The sequence below is a fragment of the Sinohyriopsis cumingii genome, chromosome 5, assembly GCF_028554795.1.
Source record: "Sinohyriopsis cumingii isolate HCF-2022 chromosome 5, ASM2855479v2, whole genome shotgun sequence".
Classification (NCBI taxonomy): domain Eukaryota; kingdom Metazoa; phylum Mollusca; class Bivalvia; order Unionida; family Unionidae; genus Sinohyriopsis; species Sinohyriopsis cumingii.
The window spans coordinates 41,419,050-41,439,739 of NC_142965.1; the positions used below are offsets into that span (position 1 = coordinate 41,419,050).

General features: G+C 33.3%; 1 protein-coding gene across 1 annotated transcript in view; it reads left to right on the forward strand.

The window, feature by feature from the left end:
- LOC149799014 (solute carrier family 49 member 4 homolog) overlaps positions 1-19,212 on the forward strand; it is a 39,504-nt gene extending 20,292 nt beyond the window's left edge. Inside the window, exons 6-11 of the mRNA XM_089958119.1 lie at positions 1,929-2,058; positions 3,451-3,559; positions 6,634-6,701; positions 12,942-13,060; positions 17,894-18,076; positions 18,989-19,212. Of these exons, the coding sequence (XP_089814245.1) occupies positions 1,929-2,058; positions 3,451-3,559; positions 6,634-6,701; positions 12,942-13,060; positions 17,894-18,076; positions 18,989-19,140 (761 nt within the window). The 3' untranslated portion in view covers positions 19,141-19,212. The remainder of the gene's footprint in view (positions 1-1,928; positions 2,059-3,450; positions 3,560-6,633; positions 6,702-12,941; positions 13,061-17,893; positions 18,077-18,988) is intronic.
- Positions 19,213-20,690: the final 1,478 nt, after the last annotated feature.

Sequence of the window (20,690 nt, forward strand, 5' to 3'; positions counted from 1 at the left end):
AAGTTTGCATGTAACAGTTTAGCAAGGCCTCTGTTAACACGTCCTATTAAATGTGTGTGAATTTTGAAAGTATGTGTATCAACACTTCCCAGCCATTTCTTTGGTTTATAGGGTTGCGTGTGGATTTTAATTTTAGAGTAACTGATTTTAGGAGGGTGTGTTTGGATCGTATATGTGATGTGTTGGATTATAAATGTAAGTGTTGATCGTAGATAAAACAATTTAACATTAGCAGTCCCGTTGAAAGCAATGCATTCTTAGATTCGTGTTAGTTTCCGATTTCGGTCGACAAACGTTCGACCCATTAAGGTTATAACCCTTTAATGTTATCCCCATTTTGAACTTATGGACCATGTGATATAGCATTATATTTATGACATATTGTTAATTCCCGTTTGAGCGCCAAGTGACAGATACAACTACTTATGTATAATTGATATGCCTATCGTCCATGGATTTATTTTATGCAACACAAAAAGTGGTACAGTAATTGTAAACTAGAAAAAGCAAAGTGAAAGTACATTATACGTTGGCCATTGGTTCAGTGATCTTTCATATAAGCTTTATTCAGCCGTCAAAAAAGGTGTTCCATCAAGTGAATAGTGTACCTGATTGAATATTTTTTATTGATATCCTCAAATTATTAGGCAAAACTAATGCATATGTGTGCAACAGTAACTTTCAAGGCCTACCTTGTGATTAAGAACTTATATAAAGGAAAGGTCATTGATCGAGTCTGATTTAAATACTCCATTTCAACAGAATTTTTCATTAAAAGCACACACATTTTGACAATAAATACAGTATATAAATTCACAGCACGGTGTTAAAAACTATTATTATAATAGAGTCAAATAGCTCCACCGCACCAGTGACGACCTATTGGAAATTCCTTGTGTCGTTTCTACTGTCAACACCACCTAGAAATTCCTTATATATATATATTCTACTGTCAATACTACCAAGAACTTCCTTGTGTCGTTTTTAATGTCAACAATACATAGAAATTCCCTTATCTCGTTTCTACTGTCAACACTACCTAGAAAGTCATTGTGTCGTTTCTACTGTCAACATTACCTAGACATTTCTTGTGTCAGTTCTACTGTCAACACTCCCTAGACAGTTCGTGTGTAGTTTCCAACGAGCACGGTAGGTTCACCAGAAGTTGTCTGCCGTAAGTAGCTGCACAGTGTACACAATATAAGTTCGTACGGGAGAATACCAATTTACAAGGTTCTAAAATTCGACTAAAATGCACAGAATAGTGTTGTCATCACGACAACACGGTATTTGTCGGATTTTGCTTAAATTTGGACGTTCGGTTGTTTTTAATTAAAGCAATCAACCTGTCTCTTATATTTTTTAAATTAAGAACAGTATCTCAATCTAAATCAGAACTAATGTGGCTCAGACACAATAGTACAACTATCTATGGGTCATATTCGCACAAATCTATCAAATTTCGCAATATGATTGGATAAAGTCTTTCTTTCATTTTACTGAGAGACTCGTTCTTCTTAGAACACAAGATCTTTATAATAGGTTCAACAAAAGTTTCCAATATTATCTTTAGATCTATAATATGATGACACATTTTATCATCTGACTTGTTATTAAAAAAATATTTTCTTGGAATAAAACCTTTGAAACGATGTATTTCCCTTTTATCTTACAAACAACACCTGAACAGCAAAACAATAGATAACTGCCACGATGAAAACTATCTTGCTTTCGTTTTACTGGATTATTTTCAAGCTAATTCCAGTGTCTCAATAAATACTGAAAAAAGAAATCTCATTTAAAACCAAGTAGAGTTTTGTAAAAATCTGACTGTAGTTTTGCACGTATTAATGTATTTATTGTACTGTAATTCTGTGGGGGACTTTTGTCTCTACAAAAGCACTGTCAATAGTGTGATATCATTTCAGACTTCGGCTTGACTATTGCCCTGTTTCTGGTTGTGGTTGTATACTTTCCAGACAAACCACCCCAGCCCCCTAGCATCACTGCCAGTCTAAAACGATATGACTTCAAAGTGGGATTTTTTAAATTAATCAGGTAATTAATTTGTGTATATGTTTAATTTCCATTAAAAATTACCTCCCCTAGAGTGAAATATCCATCATCGTTTTGATCAATTTTATATAGGCATAATATTGAAGGATTACTAATATTGACATACTGTTCTATGGTTGGAGCTACATGAATGCAACGAACTCACCATATACATTGAGTACCAACTGAAAATCGGGACTTAATAATTGGACGATATCACGTCCTCTGAAAATGTAGAAGTTTTACATTGAAGCATTTTCCGAAATACATTTTATATACGACAACGACCCAAACAGATTGATGCTAATTATCTCAAGGAGCGCAAATACGAAAACGCATAACGTCAAATAAAAACTGTTTGGCCATCAAAACGACTGATCTTTGTTTACATTCATTCCCAACACAACTGAACCAGATATACACAACTGTTTATCGTCTACCCAAACTGTTCAGTATCTACACAAGTGTTCATCTTCTACCCAACTGTTCAATATCTACACAAGTGTTCATCTTCTACCCAACTGTTCAATATCTACACAAGTTTTCATCTTCTACCCAACTGTTCAATATCTACACAAGTGTTCATCCTCTACCCAACTGTTCAATATCTACACAAATGTTCATCTTCTACCCAACTGTTCAATATCTACACAAGTGTTCATCTTCTACCCAACTGTTCAATATCTACACAAGTTTTCATCCTCTACCCAACTGTTCAATATCTACACAAGTGTTCATCTTCTACCCAACTGTTCAATATCTACACAAGTTTTCATCCTCCACCCAACTGTTCCATGTCAACACAATTATTCATCATCTACCCAATTGTTCATTGCCTATCCAACTATTCAACTCACCCAACTATTTTCTCGAGGTTATGATACCTCGTCCTTCATCAAATAAAGAAGTTACGCTATCGCATCCTTCATGAAATAAAGCAGTTATGCTATTACATCCTTCATGAAATAAAGAAGTTATGGCATTATATCCTTCATGAAATAAAGCAAATATGACACTACCTCCTTCATGACGTAAAGCAGTTATGCTAGTTTATCCTTCATAGCCTTATATTCAAAGACTTAATACTAAGTACACACAGATAATCTCTCTCTCTCTCTCTCTCTCTCTCTCTCTCTCTCTCTCTCTCTTCATGTTTATTCAGATGTATCTTACCAGGGACAGATTTCTCTAAATATATTCAAAATGTACGGTGTCTGTCTTTTAAGTGGATTTATTAGTCTGTCTTCGTGCCTCACACATGCCAGACTTTGGCGTAACGTAAAACTATCAATTCAAGCTATTTGTTTAAAAAAAACACATTAGATAAAATTTGTATTTTTTCCCTTATTCGATGTTATGAACTTATTTACTTTTTAAATGCTACCTTTTTCCAAGATACAAGTTGTTCTGGTACATCGCCTTCACATTTGCTATCCCAGCGGGCATTTACGGGTCGTGGGGGAGTGTGCTGGACGTCAACCTGAACCCTTTAGGGATAACACAGGTAATAAAGAAGCACTGTGTAGGGGTCACACAAGTAAGTGATCCTAACTTTAATTGTTCTCCCATTTGATAAACATGAACCGTTTCAGTGATTACATAATTATGTGTACATCATGCAGGTAGTAAATTCACCCTTTATATTTAGTTACTAGGCAAGGAATCCTAACCATTTAGGGATGACGTATGTGAAACTATCGTCTTGTTTCAAACATTTATTGTACGGTGTTTGGTTATGATAAAAGAATTACATAAGACAGTGATATCGATCGATGTTTTGACCAAACCCCAAGCCTAACTATTTAAAGTAAGGTGTTGTAAAAAAAATGACTAAAACTCTGTTACCATTTCTATTACTACTACTACTACTACTACTACCACTACTACTATTACTACCATTGCTACTACAACTACTATTACCACTTCAATGTCCATTTCAGCTACACCAAAATTATGTGTACTGATAGCAATATTATATGTGTACTGACAGTAATAGTATAAGTATGTGTACTGATAGCAATATTATAAGTATGTATAATGACTAACAGTATAAGTATGTGTACTGATAGCAATATTATAAGTATGTGTACTGATAGCAATATTATTAGTATGTGTACTGATAGCAATATTATTAGTATGTGTACTGACAATAATATTATAAGTAAGTGTACTGATAGTAATATTATAAGTATGTGTACTGATAGCAATATTATAAGTATGTGTACTGATAGTAATATTATAAGTATGTGTACTGATAGTAATATTATAAGTATGTGTACTGATAGTAATATTATAAGTATGTGTACTGATAGTAATATTATAAGCATGTGTACTGATAGCAATATTATAAGTATGTGTACTGATAGCAATATTATTAGTATGTGTACTGACAATAATATTATAAGTAAGTGTACTGATAGTAATATTATAAGTATGTGTACTGATAGCAATATTATAAGTATGTGTACTGATAGTAATATTATAAGTATGTGTACTGATAGCAATATTATAAGTATGTGTACTGATAGCAATATTATAAGTATGTGTACTGATAGTAATATTATAAGTATGTGTACTGATAGCAATATTATAAGTATGTGTACTGATAGTAATATTATAAGTATGTGTACTGATAGCAATACTATAAGTATGTGTACTGATAGTAATATTATAAGTATGTGTACTGATAGCAATATTATAAGTATGTGTACTGATAGCAATATTATTAGTATGTGTACTGACAATAATATTATAAGTAGGTGTACTGATAGCAATATTATTAGTATGTGTACTGACAATAATATTATAAGTAGGTGTAATGATAGTAATATTATAAGTATGTGTACTGACTAATATTATAAGTATGTGTACTGATAGTAATATTATAAGTATGTGTACTGATAGTAATATTATAAGTATGTGTACTGATAGTAATATTATAAGTAAGTGTACTGATAGTAATATTATAAGTAGGTGTAATGATAGTAATATTATAAGTATGTGTACTGATAGTAATATTATAAGTATGTGTACTGACAGTAATACTATAAGTATGTGTACTGATAGCAATATTATAAGTAAGTGTACTGATAGTAATAGTATAAGTATGTGTACTGATAGTAATAGTATAAGTATGTGTACTGATAGCAATATTATAAGTATGTGTACTGATAGTAATATTATAAGTATGTGTACTGACAGTAATAGTATAAGTATGTGTACTGACTAACAGTATAAGTATGTGTACTGATAGCAATATTATAAGTATGTGTACTGATAGTAATATTATAAGTATGTGTACTGATAGTAATATTATAAGTATGTGTACTGATAGCAATATTATAAGTATGTGTACTGATAGTAATATTATAAGTATGTGTACTGACAGTAATAGTATAAGTATGTGTACTGACTAATAGTATAAGTATGTGTACTGATAGTAATATTATAAGTAAGTGTACTGATAGTAATATTATAAGTATGTGTACTGATAGTAATATTATAAGTACCATTACTGCAACTACAAGCTGAAGACGACGCAGAAGAGAAAATGTCTTTCAGATTAGATTGCAATATTTGTCAGACTTTGTTAAGATGGATCTGTAAAGAAAACACAAGATAAAATAATCAGAAATGGGTAGAGAAGTCACAACTAAAGCTGCACGATGGAGTATGTTTATTATATTGTAACGTCATACGTTTGATCCATTAATGATGACGGGTTGCCTGGCATTCCCTTATTGAGTAAACACAATCGGATTTTGTTTTATTATGCCCTAGGTCATTAACCTGCTTAGTACTCTGAAAACTAAGATAAACTATTTCAAAGTTTCAAATCTTGGCTCTACAGCTCAAAACAATAGCGCCAACAAACATACTGGAGGAATGACAATATACATAAATTACGTCACTTTATGTTTCCAATCCGTCAGGTTTATGTTGCTAAGATATATTTTAACAGCAACTATGCCTTTTGCAATTTTATCACTAATGAAAGTGTTCCTCATTGTGTGACGGATGGTTGAGATCAAAATGTAGGATAATATCACACCATCTGGCTGGTGACATTTTATGTCGCTATTGCTCAGGTTTTGTTGAAATCTCACTCCTTGAGGACAGATGTCAATCATGTTAATTGGTTCATTTTGTTTTACAAGTTTTACCTGTATTCATGCCTAATGTAAGTAAGGAATCCACTTAAGTCTATGAAAGACGCAATACTGGACTAGGACAACAGCAAACCAATATCACAAACAAATCCAGTGACTGTCTCCATGTTTCAGTGCTCAACAAGAACATATGGTAGACAGATAAAATATTGATGAAATGGAAAAATGGTATTCGGATTTACATTATTTGTCACAAAATACTCGCATCTATGTAACGTGCCAGGTACTCTGGATGGAACACATTGCCAGGTTTAAAGTAGTAGTTAGCTAGCATACAAATGAAAGCATACATACAATAGTGCTAGGGAGTTAAGTTATGCTCTAGTCTGTGTTAGTCACAATAAGTGATGCATTATCAAACAATATATGAAATCGTCTATAACTTCCATGAGACTGACTCTGTTTTCAGACCGAGGCCGGATGGTTTGGATTCTACGGAAGCCTAGGTGGAGCAATAGCTGGGATGATAATAGGAAGGTACAGCTTTTGATGTGTTATAATTTACTGCATATGTTGAATAACAAAGCAGTATAAAAATTCGAGCAATAATTTATATCGTTTGATAAAGACTTGAGCGGTGAAACAATACATTATTAGGGATTTGTACATTATAGTGAACAAATATGGAAACTGTTTTTCTTAGCCATTATTATCATTACTTGATGCATAGAACTTATAAACATTTCTTGCATTCCTCTTCCCTTAATTAAATTTAAATACTACTGTAATCGTTATGTTTTGTAGTTTTACTTTTAGATGGATATTCATGTTTGATTTGACCATATATACTGAACTTTCAATGCAGTTAGACTGTTTTCAATCTTATTGAAGTTTTTTTTATAGTTGTTAACTTTCTGGTATTCAAAGAAAACAATGCATCGCCATTTAGCGAGGTCACCAAAAGAAAGGTTCACCCATGTGTCGACCATCTTGATTTGGAACATTTATGAAGCTTGTCACGAACACATAGCATTTTTTGGTACACACTACTTAATGCCACATTTAGAATAATTAACAAATCGCAAAGAACATTATCATGTAAAAGCGTATCACAAAAATAGTCAGTGTGACGTTTAAAATAATTAGCATTGTAACTCATACAAATATTTAGTGGACTTTTAGAGCAATTAAAAGTGTATCGTACAAAAAAATTTAGTGTGACATTTAGAAAAATTACTATCGCAAAAAATACTTAATGTCACCTCGAGAACAGTTAACAGTATATAGCATTGTTACGAGTCTTTACTCTTCAAATAAGTTAAAGAAAAATGTGGAATCCATCAAGCTTTGTAAAATTCAACAAATAATTTATTTCCATAGAACACAGAAGTAAACATGAAACAAGGAACAGACGGCATAGCGAACTAAATACCAAAATAATCATAGAATTACATATACAAGTCCTGAATGTAAAAGCTATAAACAAACTTTCGTGGAAATCCAAATTAAGTCCAACGCTAAAGGTGCTCCTGTGCCTCAAATGCCTTGTAAAGTATTGATGTGCCAACATTCTTTCGTTGAATCACAGTAATATAATCCGAGAATATATCCATTTGTTTGTATTTCACTATAAATCCAAGACTCTCTGTTACTAAGGGTGTTATCAGAGCACGTTTGAATTTCCAGAGAAAATAATTACCGAATTTGAAGAAATAAATTCAAGCCCAAAATGAACGACTGGTCACAACAATAATACAAACTGATTCTGCTAGACCTTAAGCCACGAACGAATAATCTTTCCAGTAGCAAGATTATATAGTCTTCCACTTGACCACAGGTCACAATTAGTTTTGTGTTTCAAAATGGAATCAATGAAAGTTCTTAATGTTTACCAAAAAAAAAACCAAACGAAAAATTCAATAATAAAGATCAAGAAGAAAACAAATTTGATTTTGGACCAAGTGAAGTCCTACATAATAGATGCTACATCACATAGGCATATAATGAATTAAAAAGATAAAAGTATAACAAACAATGCATATTAAATATACATAACACATCCCCTAGTAAAGAAAAAGCACGATTTACGCAATAAGGATTTCATTTTACTTTAGGGAAATATACATATGATACAATTGTATATAAAATGAAATCTTATGAATAACACAAAGTATAAAGAAGCACTATAATATTTCTATATAAATGATAGTGCATCTGTTATTAAATTGTCTATTCCCTTAACATGCCTTATGGCATATTGTATTTCTGCAACATCAAACTCAACCTAAATGATCTCTCAAGTTTACTTTTCATCTTTAAAGCTTAAGTAAAAAACAGGAGCTTAGATAACTGGTTAACTCTTAAGTATGGCCTTTAACTTATCAAAAGCCTCCTGACATTTTTTCAGACCAATGAAACTGATTTTCTTTCTGAATAAATTTGTTGGGTTTCAGCAATTATAGAAAAATTGGAACAAAATTTCCCATAGTATCCAGGCATACCTAAAAGTCGCATCAGTTTTTTTTATTGATAGGCACAGGAAATTCATAGATAGTCTTGACATTAGCATTTATAGACATAACGTGTCTATGACTCGTGATATGTCCAAGAAATTTAACACAAGCACGACTAATTGTCAACTTTGCATCATTGAGCCTGTCAAATAATTTCCAAATTGTCTCCATGCTATCTTTACAGGTGTCGTTGTAAATGATGACATCATCATCGTAAGCATTGCAAGTATCTAGACCAGACACATTCATGTTCATTAAACGTTGAAATGTACAAGGCGAACCTTTCATCCCAAACGGCCTCAATTTATACTGATAAAGTCAATCTGGAGTTGCGAATGCCGAAATTTCCTTTGGAATTTGCCAAAATCCTATCAGAAGTTCAAATATTATGACATACTTTGCGTTTTCAATTCTGTCAAAACAGTCATCGATTCTTGGCAATGGAAATAGATCTGTTTTGGTCACACTGTTCACCTTCACATATATGTGCACATGCGGAAAGTGTTATCTGGTTTCGGAACCAGTATACATGGTGAACTCCAGTTACTTTTACTAAGTTCTATGAAATCATTCTAAATCAAATTTCTTTTTTCGAACATTGCTGTTTGAGAGGGTTCATCCTGTACGGATTTTGTTTCACAGGTGCAGAATCTTAAAATTTCAACTTTATGGTAGATTATATTTGTTTGTGTTGAAGCATCAGAAACAAGTGCTCATATTCAACTAAAATCCGTTTAGTTTGTTCATTACTTTTGCTGCAGATGTGAAAGTTTATGGTCCAGATTATTCATGATTGCTTAATTCAAAAGATTGGTTACTCCAGCGTTACTACAGTCCGATTGCATTCTGTCGCTTAAATCTGCACTGTGTGGGACAGGTACAACTAAACTGTACTGAATGATTAACAGGGCTATCTCTATCAACGTACTCCTTTAGCATATTTATATGGCAACGTTGTTTTTGTCCCATTAGTATTGGTGATATAATTTAAATCACTTATTTTCTTTTAAACTGTGTAAGGTCTTTAGTAAGTAGCCTGAAGAGGATTTTGTTTGGCATGGACAAGACAGTAAGAACTCTATCACCAAGACGAAAACTCCCTTCCATTGTATTTTTCTCAGGCTTGGATATTTCATTTTTAAGTAGAGTTCAGATTAGTTCTTGCAACCTCACAATCTATGATAACTTGTGTTTAAAATTGCAAACATAATCGAGAATATTTATTTCTGTATCTTCTTTAGAAAGAAGTTTCTTTTAACAATTTCAATGGTACACGCACAGTATGTGCAAAATTTAGTTAAAATGGAATGAATCCTAAAACTTCTTTAACTGATTTCCTAACAGCAAACAAACGTAAATTATTACATTGTCCCAATCATTTCCAGTATCAAAACAATATAACCGATTTGCAATTTTCAAAGTTTGATGAAATCTTTCTAAAGCCCCTTGGATTTCAGGGTGACAGGCAGATGCCTTGAATTGCTGGATGCCTACTTTATCTATAACTTGCTGAAACATTCCAGACATAAAATGAGACCCTTGATCAGATAGGACAGATCTGAATATGCCAAATTGAGTAATAAACACTCTTTACCAAAGCCTTTACTATTGTTTAAGTTTTAGCATGCCTCAGGGGAATTACCTCTGATAATCTTGTAGACGCACACATTATGGTCAACAACTATTGGTTGCTTGACTTGTTGTTAGGTAAGAGACCGAAACAATTTGCCATTATTCTGCTAAATGATTCGTCAAATGCAGGAATAGGTATCTACTGATTGTGTTTTCCTGCCATTTGACACGTATGACAGATCTACAGTATTTACAAACATCACTTTTAATTCTTGGCCAATAAAAGTTATTCAGGATTTTGTGATACATCTTATTGATCTCTAAGTGACCACCCAAAGGAGATTCATGGGCCAAACTAAGCATTTCCTGTCTATACATTTTGGAACTACAATTTGACAGCTTACCGACCACACGTCACCAGCATGTACTTCAGGTGGTCTCCTTCTTGGTCACCATTTTCTCATAAGAACCCCATTTTTAACAAAATAACAAACGGTACTTATGTGGCTTCATCTCTGCCCTCTGAAACAAACATATATCTGGATCTTTTTCCTGTTCGTTGACAAGTGATTCTCGTTTGTCACCCTGATTGCAATAAAGAGAATGAGTAGTTAAAGAATACATATGTGACCAATACCTTCTGATTGATCCAAAACAGGAGTAAAAGTGACCTCATCAAAATCCTGATTATTCACATGGCAGCAAAAGGAATACTTTCCTGATGAACATCATTCAGGGAACTTTCTTTTCCTTAGCTCTGGTAACTGCATAATCTGGGTATAAATCAACGATTCCTTTTTCAATAGAATCGACTTTTTGGTCCAAACAAGGCTTGTAAGTTACAAGTGGATTCACCACAACCTTATCTCCAGCTAGGTCATTGCTTGTAATAACTGAATACCCTTGATGAGTAGAGACGACACTGTTCCGACCTTCACTGGTCCGAAGACTAAGACTGAAGACAAATTTACACAATGGAGAGGAACATTAATAAAGCCGCACTCTACTCCCTGAATAAGAACACTCTTGTTAGAAACAGACTCCTCAAGAAGAAGGCAAATTACCTGATAATAAAAGACTGTGGGAAACTCCTGTGCCCCTTGAAATGTTAATAGGGATATGATTGGCCGAATCATCCCTGAGTGATATAGAACCCTTCAACATGAATGGTTCATAATTCTCCATAATAATATCACACTGGGGTTTGTTTGACCCAACAAATGTATTGCTTTCAATACATGTCCGTGACCTTGACCTCGTAGAAATAAGAGCATTTGGAATAGGTATGTCATGACTCAGTTGCTTAGTTTTCAGCTTATAGCAATGAAAACTAACATGCCCTTTCTTCTTCCAATAAGTACATGTAGGAAAAGATAAGGACTTCTGATCCGTTTTATCAGATGCTTGATTTTTCAAAGTTGTGCCAACAAATAATTATTTCCCTAGAATACAAAATGAAAATAAAAAATAACTTACGGTATTACGAAGGAAATCACAAAATAATCCTAGAATTACAGGCACAACTCCTGAATATAAAAATTCTGAAAACACTTTAATGGAAGTCCAAATTAAGTCCGACGCTGAAGGTGTTGATGTGCCTGTGATGGCTTGTAAAGTATTGATGTACCAACAGTCTTTTGTTGAATCAAGATAATATAATCCGAGAATATCTGCTTTTGTCTGTATTTCATTATGAATCCAAGACTCTCTGTTTCGAAGAATGTTATCAGAGCACATGTGTAGTTCCATAGAAAATATTCACTGAATTAAATAGTTTGAAGAAATAAATTCCAACCTAAAATGAACTACTTGTCACAACAATAAAACAAATTGATTCTGCTAGATCTTAAAGCACGAATAAATAATCTTATCAGTAACAAGGTTATATAATCTTCCTCTTGACCTCAGGTCACAAGTAATATTTTATAAAACGAAGATTGCCTAGTATAAAAGAACGTTCTTAATGCTTAATGTTTACAAAATAAACTATAAAAAAAACAATAATTCTGATCAAGTAGAAAATAGACTTGCTTTTGGACAAGGTTAATTCCGTCATACAATGTTGCATCACAGTAGCATATAATGAAACTGAAAATTAAAAAAATAACTAGCAAACAAAGCAAATTAAATATACATAACAGTATCAAATACATAGAGTATGTCACAAAACATTTCTTAATGTGATGTTTAGAACAATTAACAATGTATCGCACAATAATATGTAGAGTCACGTTTAGAATATAATTAGTTACATTTAAGATATGTTGCCTCAGACTGGCAAAAAGATGCAAGATACCATAATGATATTTAAGGTTGGTTATGCAAGATATCTTCACTGTATTTTTAGGTTGGTAATACAAGGTCCTTTCGGTATATGTTTAAGATTGGTAATGCAAGTTATCTTCATATAGTTTAGGTTGGTAATGCAAGGACCCTTTGAGATATGTTTTCGGTTGGTAATGCAAGGTACATTCATTATATGTTAGGTTGGTAATGCATCGTACCTTCAGTATGTTTAGGATGGTAATGCAAGGTACATTCATTATATGTTAGGTTGGTAATGCATTAAACCTTCAGTATGTTTAGGATGGTAATGCAAGGTACCTTCATTATATTTCAAATTGGATATGCAAGGTATGTTGAGGATATCGTTTTTTATTTTAGGTTGATCACATTTACCTTTTCATTTCAGATTTGCTGATATTTTCATGAAGAGAATCAAATTGTTCTTGGTTTGCTTGTTTTCCCTGTCCACAGTTTTCTTTACCTGGTTTACATTTTTATATATGAAGTTTATCCCGATAAGTACAGGTGGGTATATTTTATTGCGGAAAGAAATACTATACACTTAACCTTGTACGGTAGAAATGTGAATTTGTTAACCCAAGGCAACAAACCTTCATATCTTCCACAAACAAGGCAATGCATTGTTCACAGTACCAAATCAAGCAAGACATGGAGGCACCATCACGTGATGGCGACACGCGACATTCTGTGCACCAATAATTGACGCTATTACTTTTATGTGGTATAATAATATCAATTATGGGCACAAAAATAACGATGCCAACAAGAACTACAGTTATGACGACAGCAACAATGATTAAGAACACAAACAATTATATCGATGATTACTCAAAACGTACGGACAAACGTTTGAATTAGCATACAAAGTTCAGTCAAGTATATTTTTTGTTCAGTGTTCAATCAGCCCTTGCGCAAACACGACACACAGTGTTATACTGAGGCAAATTGTGAAATGAAACTTTTAACAGTCCTGACGATTAAGCATGATTGTTAAGTTGAATATTATCATGGATTCTTCAAACCTAACATGTCAAAAATAATGTACCTTTTAGTATCGTACATAAGGCTTTAATAAATGAAAGTAACAAGTTCTAAAATGATTCACAAGACTGGAAAACAATTGAGTTATGGTAATAATATAAAACACGTGCCACCCTTTTAACTAAGTACAAAATTAAATTTGTAACTTTATAAAAGAATTAGTCATCAAGCCAACAAAATGTATGTAATATTGTACAATGTAGTCATTGTATGTATGTATGTATGTATGTATGTATGTATGTATGTATGTATGTATGTATGTATCCCTCATATAAATGGGCGATGCTGGATACACAATATTTAATTTTAGTTTCTGCAGTAGACAAAAATTAAAATCTCGAAAGTTAAAATAAAATTTATCTTGAAGGCGATTTTAGAACTATCACAGTTATATAAAAAAATGTTTATGGTATAAAAAATGCATCAATATGAGTTCTGAAAAAGATCTAAAGATGGAATATCTTCTAAACTAATAAAACCTCTTTGTGCTTGGTCCATGTCTTAGCTTCAAACATTTTTTTTTATACACACAAAATAGCAAGTCTTCGGGTTATAGAGTAATCAATCTTTGACTTGCCGTACAGACTGCGTCAGTATACATAATTATTAAATAGCAATACGAAATAAATGTGTATGCACAGCAGTCTTCAAGGTGAAAACTTCCCTATCTCCAAAGTTGAGATAATCACGTCCTCTCATCTGCATATAACATCATCAAAGTATTTTATATTGACAATTGCTTTGTACGAATTAGTGCTAAATGTTGATTCTTACTCCATGTGACTTAGTGCTAAATGTTGATTCTTACTCCATGTGACTTAGTGCTAAATATTGATTCTTACTCCATGTGACTTAGTGCTAAATGTTGAATCTTACTCCATGTGACTTAGTGCTAAATGTTGAATCTTACTCCATGTGACTTAGTGCTAAATGTTGATTCTTACTCCATGTGACTTAGTGCTAAATGTTGATTCTTACTCCATGTGACTTAGTGCTAAATGTTGAATCTTACTCCATGTGACTTAGTGCTAAATGTTGATTCTTACTCCATGTGACTTAGTGCTAAATGTTGATTCTTACTCCATGTGACTTAGTGCTAAATGTTGATTCTTACTCCATGTGACTTAGTGCTAAATGTTGAATCTTACTCCATGTGACTTAGTGCTAAATGTTGATTCTTACTCCATGTGACTTAGTGCTAAATGTTGATTCTTACTCCATGTGACTTAGTGCTAAATGTTGATTCTTACTCCATGTGACTTAGTGCTAAATGTTGATTCTTACTCCATGTGACTTAGTGCTAAATGTTGAATCTTACTCCATGTGACTTAGTGCTAAATGTTGAATCTTACTCCATGTGACTTAGTGCTAAATGTTGATTCTTACTCCATGTGACTTAGTGCTAAATGTTGATTCTTACTCCATGTGACTTAGTGCTAAATGTTGAATCTTACTCCACGTGACTTAGTGCTAAATGTTGATTCTTACTCCATGTGACTTAGTGCTAAATGTTGATTCTTACTCCATGTGACTTAGTGCTAAATGTTGATTCTTACTCCATGTGACTTAGTGCTAAATGTTGATTCTTACTCCATGTGACTTAGTGCTAAATGTTTACATTTATCCATTTGTGCTAAATGTTGACACTTACTCTATCTGAATTAATGGTAACGTGGACACTTAATCTATATGAATTAGTGTTAGTGTGGACACTTATTCCATGTGAATTAAGTATTAAATGTTGAAACGTGCCGCATATGAATTAGTGTTAAATGTTTAGTGTATGGTGAAAAAATTATGACAAATGGTTGGAAAACGTTAGAGTTAGGAGATCTAAGTTTGCTTATAATATTTTGGGGCAGTTGGCTTGATGATGGATATTAGGACTGAACATTCGACAACCTTTGTGTGACCATGAAATAGCGCGAGGCCTCACACCATCGGCAGGGGTTGTATTCTGGTGAGAGTGAAATTAATTACGTGCGAGTTTATACCTTGTTGAAACGGCTTTAGTATTTATGGTAATTACTCCCAGTTTAGATAAACTTTCAGGTAAGCGTACATCGTGCTATATGTCACCAACCATAGCTACGTCATAAAGTTAGCTACAAAATTAGCTACCTTACTAAAGGGATTTGCAATTGTCTGCTTGTATAAGATGTAAACTACTCATAGATATGTTTTTGAAGGGTAATGAAAACAAATATGTGCATTTATTTTATCAAAAAAGTAGAATAGATGAGTTTAATTCAAAAATACAGTACCACTTTGTGCCGTACAAGCTTTGCGAAAATGCGTTTTTTTTTTAACCACAAAAAATCCAATCCTTCAGGCCCTATTTCAAAAGCACACCAACCTCCACCACCCAACCAACCTGTCCCCTATATTTGTTTAGTTCTACTAGACTGAGTAGTTGGTCATTAATGTTTTCTTTATTTCTGTTCTTATTTTAAATGTTATAGTACCAACGATAAGTGAAAATAACACAAATACGTCTTTTTGAAACGCATTGGATTCAGCAACGGGTTGACTGTGTAATCTTTGATTAAGATAACAGCAAAACAAAGCAAAATTACAAAAACAAAATAGTGCAAATATAGTTTGATATTTATATAAAAAAGCCTAAGCTTTTTCTACTCTCATGTAAAGTTTTGTAGATCTCATCGAAAGTTTTGTAGTTCTCTTGCAAAGTTAAAAGTTTTGTAGATCTGATGTACAGTTAAAGTTTTGTAGATCTCATGTAAAGCAAAAGTTTTGTAGATCTCATGTACAGTTAAAGTTTTGTAGATCTCATGTACTGTTAAAGTTTTGTAGATCTCATGTACAGTTAAAGTTTTGTAGATCTCATGTAAAGCTAAAGTTTTGTAGATCTCATGTAAAGTTTTGTAGATCTCATATAAAGTTTTGTAGATCTCATGCAAAGTTTTGTGCATCTCATGTAAAGTTTTGTACATCTCATGTAAAGTTAAAGTTTTGTAGATCTCATGTAAAGTTTTGTACATCTCATGTAAAGTTTTGTAGATTGAATGTATTCTCTTTGACGCCTTGTTTTTCTGGACATTTTATAAATTTTCCTAGCAAAGATTCAATGAATGTCAAAAGTACTTAGGCAAATTAAAAACCGAGTGTTGCACTCTTTTGTTGTATGAGTGATAGAATTATGTGTATACATGTTACCGTATATACTAGTGTATGTATTAGTACAAATAGACCCGGGTCATCTAAAAGCAGATTATATATTATATTGCTATCATTTGCATTGTTTGTCAGAATTTTATTTTTTATTTCATGACATGATATATTTTAGTTAGGTAAAAAAAATTGTATAGCTGACCTTGTTCAAAATCATTAACAGTTTTGTAACAACATTGTCTATCTTTTTCTAACTGAAGGATAAACATTAGGATTATTATCTTGGTCTGAGTTACACACATTGTGTTTATAAGTTTCTTAATTATAATTTTCCTAACAGACCTTCTAATAATAACTAAGATTTTATATTGTAAACATTTGGAACCTTCCAGATTGGCATTTTTCCATTAGGTAATAGTTTTCTTTTTAGAACATGCTATTGGGACCTTGGTCAGGTAGAAGAGTATACAATATTTTGCTTACTGGAAACATTATTTATTTCCACAATAGCATCTAAAGCGGAAATCAATCTTATTGTTGTGTCCTTATTTCATTTTGGCTAGAATATATTTATTCAAATTATGTATTCAATGGAAAAACAAAGCTCTATTCTAAAAAAAATATTCTTGAAAATTGACACTTGGATTTATTGTGAAATTCTAATAAAGATATACTCTTAGATAATAATAATAATAATATTATTATTATTATTATTATTATTATTATTATTATTATTATTATTATTATTTAACAGAAGGCTGTTCGCACATCATTACTATTCAGTGTAGCAGTTTATAGTGATGTCTAGCACTGGGGCTTCATGCAGCAGACATTTATCGTGATGTCCCACCAAGTCACATTATCCTGACACCAGGCCAACCAGTCCTAATACAAACGTGTTAATGCTGAGCGCCAAGCGAAGCAGCTGCTAGTACTATTTTTGCAAGTCTTTGGTATATATATATATATATATATATATATATATATATATATATATATATATATATATATATATATATATATATGTGTGTGTGTGTGTGTGTGTGTGTGTGTGTATGTGTGTGTGTGTGTGTGTGTGTGTGTGTGATGTGCAGCTGCAGCATACTATAAACGATTTGTCATTGTAAGCGATACTTTTTTTTATTATAATTTATTGCGTTTCAGTATCCCTGTACATATCCTGCATTACCGGTAGTGTTCTAGTCAACAGTACCATCCCACTCTTCTTTGAATTGGCTTGTGAGACCTCTTACCCTATTGCAGAAGGTACAACGTCTGGATGTTTGTCGTTTGCCCTCAGCTTGACTGGATCCCTATTTCTCTTAATGCCCATGATCCCAAACATTGGTATGTTATACTAAAACTCTCTCTCTCTCTCTCTCTCTCTCTCTCTCTCTCTCTCTCTCTCACACACACACACACACACACACACACATACAGGAACGCACGCGCGCGCGATCGTGTCCTTTATCGTCCTCTAAATCAGACGGTCTCATTTCAAATGAGCGTTCACGCAAAATCGGCAACACCAACTATGTTGGCAAAACAATTCACATCACATCACAAGTCATGTTTGCAATACAATCAAAGCGAAACTCGCCAACTGCTCCTGCTCAACTGGACATTCGGTCGAATCCCTCGCGATATTAGGAATCTAGTCTAACGAAGGATGCACAAATATAGACCGTTCTGGTAAGCAAAGATACTAGATTCTGTCACTGATAACTCGTAGGGAATTTGGTCTAAATGACGCGATATAACCCTCTCAAAGCAGTGTTGTGAGTATTTCAGCCAGATTTTGACAATTTTTTTAAAAGTAATAATTGCATGACTGTTTACATACATTTCATCATCATCATCATCATCATCATTGTTATTATTATTGTTATTATTATTATTATTATTATTATTATTATTAATTTCCTTAGATATTATGTCTAGTACGTGTTGTAATTTATTGTCTTAGATCGTTTTTTCTCGCTACGTTTGTCTTAGATGTAATACATTATTGCTGTTCTGAACCCAAAACAAATAAGACATACAGCTTACAAATTTTGATACTATTTTTGATCTGATTTTTTCACAATATGTATGCATTATGTTTTTACATCGCCTCTGTCATTCAAACATGCAAACAGTTCAGAATGTATGTAAAGGTATGCGACCTGTTTTAGTTTTGTTTTCTAAGTTATTTAATGTTTAAATACATCTAAATACATTTTTCTCTTTGATCGGAAGGCATGTGATTTTCCGTTTCAGGCACTCAGTGGAGTAACTGGTGCCTTCTCGGGTGCATGGTCGCAACAGTTCCTTTACTGGCATTTTTCAAGGACAAGTACAAAAGAATGGACGTCGATTTTGCCATAATAGAAGAAAGGCATGATACAGACATACAGAAAGACCAGCTTTAATTCTGTTCTCCGAGGAAGAAAACATAAATAGCTTAAAAATCATAAATGGTTCAATAGATACCTCTTAATATATTGAGCCGTTGTTTGTTATGTTGAAAGCAAAATTACAGCTCCTTACTAGAGTCAAACGCAACTGAAACATATTGGCATTCAATATTTCATCGCATGTATCAAAATATTCTAACGTTATTTGTCTGTTTTGATCGTTCTATTATTCAAACAAGAGAAAAGCTGTTGTATTGTATGTATGTATGCATGTATGTATGTATGTATGTATGTATGTATGCATGTATGCATGCATGCATGTATGTATCCATGTATGTATGTTTGCATGTAAATTTGTGGCGGTTCGTTATATCATTGAATTTTTCGTCTCCGCGTCTCACTGGATGGCACAGGAGTAGTATATTGGGACACCCTAGGGACAATGGGACTTACCATTAAAAAACACCTTGAGACACTCTGGGGACAATGGAAATTTAACATGGGAGAAATTGCTGGGACACTCTAGGGACAAGGGGAATTAACATGGGAATCTATTTTGGGTCAGTCTAGCGACAAGGGAAATTTAACATGGGAGAAAAGTGGGACGATTCAGGGACGATGGGAATTAGCATTACAGACACCCCTGGGACGATATAGGGACTATGTAAATTTAACATGGAGAAAACCCCTGGGACTGTATAGGGACAAGGGGAATTAACATTAGGGAATAGTTCGTGGGACTGTTTAGGGACAAGGGGAATTGAACATGGGGAATAGAGTTTGGGTCTGTCTAGGGACAAGGGGAATTGAACATGGGGAATAGAGTTTGGGTCTGTCTAGCGTCAAGGGGAATTTAACATATGGAAATTGAACATGGTGGGTCTGTATAGCGTCAAGGGGAATTGAACATGGTAGAGGGTAAAACACAACAGAGACAGAGACATACATACACTAGTACAAGCGTGAGATTTATATATAAAGCATTACCAAGACCTGAAATCTTGCTGGGGTGTTCAAAAATTTGCATAATTGTAATGATGCTATAAATAGCTATAATCAAGGAAATGCTCAACGACAAAATGGATGTGACTAAAAGTAACGCTAAAATGACGAAATTGTCCCAGAATTTAAAGGAAAATAAACATATCCCCGAAAATTAAGTTACAATGGTTTAGACTAAAATGGATAAAATTAGTAACTACTTACAATATCAACTTGTGTGACGATCGTGGATAAACACCCATGTATCTATTTATAGCTATAATCAGCTACAATTCCTATGAAATCCCACTATCTATTTATACTACAACTTGTGGGTTATTCCTTTGGAAAACCCCACTATCTTTTTATAGCCTCAGCTTGAGTGACGTTCCTGTTTATGAACTCTAGTAAATATGTATAGCTACAACCTGGGGAAATCCCCAAGTCCATATTTATAGTCTCGAAATTTCCAGCGTCAGTGACGTCACTGTACTGAACACTAGGGGATAAATGTCAACAGTGTTGCAAGTGGCTGACCTGAATACACGCTACTGCAGGTAGGTAGGTAGGTAGAGTGTATCTGA